The 5,984-nt window shown below is 31.1% G+C and overlaps 1 protein-coding gene across 1 annotated transcript; it reads right to left on the bottom strand.

The window, feature by feature from the left end:
* Positions 1-1,777: 1,777 nt before the first annotated feature.
* LOC105786974 (uncharacterized) lies at positions 1,778-5,575 on the bottom strand. The gene is made up of 6 exons (XM_012613446.2): positions 5,072-5,575; positions 4,750-4,850; positions 3,964-4,061; positions 3,317-3,519; positions 3,123-3,157; positions 1,778-2,170 (listed from the first exon to the last, which is right to left on the bottom strand). The coding sequence occupies exons 1-6, from the start codon at positions 5,415-5,417 to the stop codon at positions 2,147-2,149; spliced, it is 807 nt and encodes a 268-aa protein (XP_012468900.1). The 5' UTR covers positions 5,418-5,575; the 3' UTR covers positions 1,778-2,146.
* Between the last annotated feature and the right edge of the window lie 409 nt (positions 5,576-5,984).

Below are 5,984 nucleotides of genomic sequence, written 5' to 3'. Positions count from 1 at the left end.
TGAAACAAAATTTATATGTTTTTATTTTTTGGTTAAAATAAGTAAAAAAATATAAAAATAAATAAATTGCTAATGTTCATTTTCTTTTTTTTAATAGTTCAAAAAATGCATTGCTAATATAAAAAACATATTATATAATATATATTATTTATTTTGGTTAATTACCTAATTTCGAACCAAATTGACCGATAACCAAAATTTTAAAAAATTATTAACTGATCTTCGACCGAACTAAATTCTACTACCGACCGATTAACTGAATTAGATCGGTTCGGCCAGTTAATTTGGTTTTAACCGAACTATAAACACCCCTAGTTGCAAAATTGAGTCCTACGGTACCATATGTCGTGAGGTCACTATTTTTTTATTAAATTATGGTATTAGTCATTGTACTTTGCAAAAGATATAGATTTAATCATTGTACTTTTATTTGGTTGTTTATAGTCCCTATAACTTTTAAAATTTAAAATTTCAATCCTTACCAAATGATAGCTATTAAATTCATTAAGTTCTGTTATTCCTAAAATTTGATATGCCAAACATTTTATCATAAGTGTAATGTTATATTAGCTTATTATTTCCACATATTATTCACTAAAATTCAGTTGGATTAATGATTGTCATTTGTGTCAAAACTAAAATTTCAAAATTCAAAAGTATAAGAATTTAAAATAATCCAAATGCGAATATGAACCAAATCTAGAATTGTACGCATGTATAGTACTAGACTAGTAATTGAATCTAATAAAACTAATTTAACAATTACTATTTAGGTCATGATTAAAATTTTAAAAATTTGAAAAGTATAAAGACTAAAATTGAAAATTTTAAAAAGTACAAAGACTAAAATTGAACAAATAAAAGAACAGGAACTAAATCCACAACTTTTACAAAATATAAATACCAATAGCAGAATTTAACAATTTTTTAGAGACAGAAGTTAAAGTGAAATTGTTTTATAGTACGTGTTTGAAAATGACCAGCATTAATGGGTGACTAGAGGCAAAGATATTTTAATGATTGACCCAAGGGGACGAGGAAATACCACTCAACCCCACACAAAACCTTACTTATGCTTTCCCAACATGGCCCATGCTCAATGCGTTGAGCCGAGTGATGACATTGGTGCTAGGGGAATGCAATTAACCAATCGATTAGATTCATTGATTGAGGTACTAGTTCAAAAATAAGAGATTCAACTGGTCTGACTCATAAACTAATACGATCCGATTGAATTGATAATTGAACCAATTTTTTTATTTTTAATCTTTTAAATTTTTTTTATAAGTTTTTAAAATAATTTATTTAATTAAATCAAACAAATCGATGATTTAATCAATTCTTCAATTTTGAAACCCTGGCTTTAATGTCTAAAACCCTCTGCTGTTGATGTTTTTGGAGGGGCTCCATGATCATTGGTATTACTATTTCCGATGAATGAATTTAACTTTGCACAGAAAGGAAAATCGCCAGCTGCTTCCTTAATTTTTTTTCATGTACATATAATATCAAAATCTATATAACCTAAATTATTAGCTCTTTAACAATTATATAAATAAAATTATGATACTAAAAATATGAAAATGACTAGAATACTATGAAATTATGCAATCGACTAAGTTTTAACTCAATTGATATTGGTATTATTATTAATATAGGAAAAAGTGAACACATTTATTCTTTTATTTAAAGGTTGAGAAGGGGTTTAAATATATCCTATAAAAAATTATGAAATCATTCAAATTCTTTACAAAAGAATGTCCGGTTCTCAGCTCACTAAACCACATAATTTTGGGCATAATATTTACATAAATAAGAAAAATAATCAAATGAATGTTCTAAAATCTATATAACATAGAGTTATTAATCTGTCCAAACTTATGTAAAATAAACAATTAAAATATACCAACATAATACGGATGCACAAATTACCATGTCTTGACCTCTTTCCTAAATGAGAATAAACAAATAATAATAATGGCAAAGAAAAAGAAAAACCAATGGTTTTCTTATATTGATAGAGAACTATATGAATCACCTGCCCTGTTTTATTCTACTGAAAATGTTTTAGCCAGCAATATCCAGACATCTTCTTTCAGATGTAATGGCAAACGATTTACCATGTTGAGACCGGTTTCGCCATCTTCTATGATTTCACCTTCTCATCATCCTGCATGTTTCAGGTCCAGCTAGTTTTAGAACAAATATGATTACAATCATTCAATAAGATTGCGAAACTTGTATCAATATAAGCAGGAGCTTTTTGATGGTAAAAGTATCATGGAGTCCCTTGTACTATGAGTTAAATTGTATTTTACCACCTTCAGTAAAACAAAATGAGCAAATTAGTTACTGTACATTAAATTAAAAAGCAAATTTGTCTTTTTTATTAAAAATTTCATCCATTTCTACTGTTAAAAACTGGCGTGGCAGCATGTGGTGTGTCGCGTGTACCTCATTTTGACATACAAAAACCAATTTTAACAGTAAAAATAAATGAAATTTTTAACAGAAAGAACCAGTTTGCTGTTTGCTTTAATGTACAAGGACTAATTTGCTCATTGTTTTTACTAGAGGGGTAAACTGCAATCTGACTCATAATACAAATACCTCCATGGTGCATTTTGACACATCAAAACTGTATCACAAGGAAGCCAAATATGTGCAAGCATAAACCATAATATGCATTCATTCGAAATATTGCAGAATACATCAAAATCGGAGTTAGTTCGAACGAAACTCTAATGCAAGAAAACTCAAATATCTGCTGCTATATGCATCCAAGAGTACACTCATAAACCATCACTTATGTACTTAATAAAACCACATAAAGTAAAGTCATAAATTTGGTCATATGAATCATTAGAAGCCTGCATTATCCCCTTTATTTGCTTATGTATTTTTCATTTTCAAATGGTAAAATGATTCTGTAAAAAGTAAAAACAGGTAAAACCTCATAAAACCAAGAAGCTACAAGAATGTAGAGATCATATTGCAGTCCTTCGGATTTGGTACGAAGTCACTTGTATCGAATAACTTTTATTTTCAGTAAGTCCAATCTACACAAGCAATCCAATGAAGAAATGAAACAAGACCGAGTCCATAAACAGAACTGTGCTTACCGAGCCAAAATCATCGAAGCCCTCATCTCCATCATCTGATGCACCAAACAGATGATTAGCACAATAAAAGCAGTTCAAATGAAAAAACAGTGATGATGACGCTAATATAGGAAAAAGCATAAGCATAATCTATTTCAAGTGAATAACGACAATCAACAAACCACCTTAATGTTTCAAGAAAGAATTATTCATACCAGGGCATTCATCGCTGTCACCACCCAAAAGAAATACATCCAGGTCTTGCTCAACAAATGAGGCCGAAGTTTTATTATGTTGCTTGCTTTCCTTTGCCTGTTGTTGAGACGTCATTTCAATGTTTGAAGATTCCTTCATTTTTTTGTCCCGGATTTTTTCTGCTGTTGTTCGCTCAATCTCTTCCATGTACCACTTCTCATACCTATATGGAAGCATATATTATCAGGGTCTACTGCTGGTAACAAAAATAATGTTATCTAAAACACAATAAAAGTGCACATTAGAGCAAGGAAATATCTAAAATGCACCTTCAGATCCAGATGACATGCACAATTACACAAGAATTGATTCTGAGAAGGATGTGTTTTAAAGAATTTCAAGTCAAATGAAAAGAAATCAATACTATTAAACGTGTGCTGAAGGCCAAACCATTTCTTCTGGAATCATAAATTCAGTGGAACATTCTATTTCTGGTTTAAAAGTTTGTGAATTCATAAAATGCATTAATTAAAGAAGTGCAAGGAAGCAATAATCGTCTGAACTACCTATATTCTTGGAGAAGCTCATTTTTAATGAAGTGGTGACTAGCAAGTGTAAATTCAGCAAAAGACAAAATGAAGGCTCAACATCGAGATGGGTTACTTACGGTGCAACGTGACTATTTACTAGTAGAAAGTATATTCTCCAGAATTTCCTCTCTCTCATAACACGCGGGCACAACTCAAACCTTAACTTTGAAATTTCCTGGAATATAGAGTAAAAGAAATAAAACCATATTCTTCAGAAACACAGGACTCAATTACTCCAACTATCAATTGATATGAATATGCTCATGCACTATGATTACACTTACCGTGCTAATAATAAAAGTTAACTTTGTAGTATATACAAAATAAATACACATTAGGCTGGTCAATTTACCCCCATGAAGACTCAAGAATTTGGGAAAATATCAGAGAAAAAAAGAGAGCGTCACAGTTTGGTGCTTACTATCCAAACAACATTGCATGTTTTAATCCCAGCAAAAGACCATATATCCAACAAAGATGGAAATAAATGACCATAAACTGGCAGTAATCCCCCAAAAGGAGGAAAATTGCTATTACTATTTCATCAAATTGGAAAATAAGTATGGGACAGTTTACACCCTTTTCTGGTTCCAATGGATAAAATATAACTACATAGTTAAACATATGACTGAGTGGAATAACAGTAATGCAAGTGCAATTATATGCAGATTATGTAGCTATTGACTATATGTTATTTGCATACAATTAACATTTTAATAATTTGAAATACAATTTAATATATTAAAACCTTTAAAATGAATTTAGGTACATACTGTAGGAATAGGACAACATGTTTACTCAAGAAGATTAAAATGTCATAGGAATTAAGCATATCATAAACACACACACTCTCTTATATGCACCTTAACCGTAGAAAGTACAAGCTTGGCATGTTTTTCTTGCCACTCTGTAAGATCTTGCCTTACATTTGAGATTGTGGGAACATCAGACATAGGAGAATCATCTGCCAATGAAAAGATTCATGAAATCAACTTAAGCCAGAAGATAGTTACATTGCATTAATGATATAATGAAAATTTAGAATTTCTTTCTCAGTTCCTAAATTTTCACACCAAACAACCAGTGCATCGACTTTTCAAACACTCAAATTTCGTTTTCTAGTTTTCCGCTACAGACCTTTTTTTCTCAGCATCCAAACAAAGCTTAAGGAAGTAATTATTTTACCAGGTAAAGGAAAATCCTGAAAGGTGCTTAATGTAATCCCCTTAACAAAATCTCTCAACTCTTCATTAATACCAAAACTCTCCAGTTCCTTCTCTTGCTCCACCATCCTCTCCGTGTTTTGTGGAGGCGCGACCCCCTCGGCGATCGACGACTTGATGAGCTCGGCTTGCTTCGCGGCTTCCGCTTTGATTTCTTCGGCTCGTTTGGAAGCCTCGGCCGCGATCTCCTTGGACCGTTTCATAGCCTCCGTTACTATATCGCCGAGCTTAGCGGAGCCTATACTGAGCTCCGACGACCGGCGAGCAGCATCCTCAGCGAAGTTCCGAGCCTTGTTCCAAATATCCATTTCGGACCAAGCCAAATGCTCACTCTTAAATTCTCTTCGTCTTTCTCCTTCCTTTGATTTCTTCGTTGGGATTATTGTTAGAAATGTAGAAAGAAGTGAAGAATTTGATATGCTAAGGCTATGGTTGAGGTATCCACGTTTGCCATGACAGTTATTAGATTTTCAAGAATAATATACATATATATATATATATATATATATATGTTTATAACTTTTTTATATTTTCGTATTTATTTTATAAATTTCTTTTCTGTCAGAAACCGAGTCTGTAGAATGACTGACAATTCTAAATAAATAAAATATTTATTTGTATTCTTATAATTGCATTTAATATATTATATTTATATTAATAATTTATATCTAAGTCCAAACAAAATTTTATATATATCAATTAAATTTCAATATTTTCAATATCATATCATATTTTATTTTAATTCCTACTTTTATATTTCTGTAAGTTAAAAGCACTCTATTGAACCCACAAATTATTAGTTGAGAAAACAAGATTAAATTTTAAAAGGGTAATTGTTTGAATGGCTTTAGCTTTAACCAATGTGGGTTCAATAA

This window comes from Gossypium raimondii, chromosome 7 (genome assembly GCF_025698545.1).
Source record: "Gossypium raimondii isolate GPD5lz chromosome 7, ASM2569854v1, whole genome shotgun sequence".
NCBI classification, from domain to species: Eukaryota; Viridiplantae; Streptophyta; class Magnoliopsida; order Malvales; family Malvaceae; genus Gossypium; species Gossypium raimondii.
This window is presented reverse-complemented; position numbering and strand designations above follow the sequence as displayed.

Coding starts and splice junctions, on each gene's coding strand:
- LOC105786974 (XM_012613446.2), bottom strand. CDS start 5,417: ATGGATATTTGGAACAAGGCTCGGAACTTCGCTGAGGATGCTGCTCGC. Junction 4,851..5,071: donor TCAGGATTTTCCTTTACCTG/GTAAAATAATTA, acceptor TTTCATTGGCAG/ATGATTCTCCTATGTCTGAT. Junction 3,158..3,316: donor TGACAGCGATGAATGCCCTG/GTATGAATAATT, acceptor TTGGTGCATCAG/ATGATGGAGATGAGGGCTTC.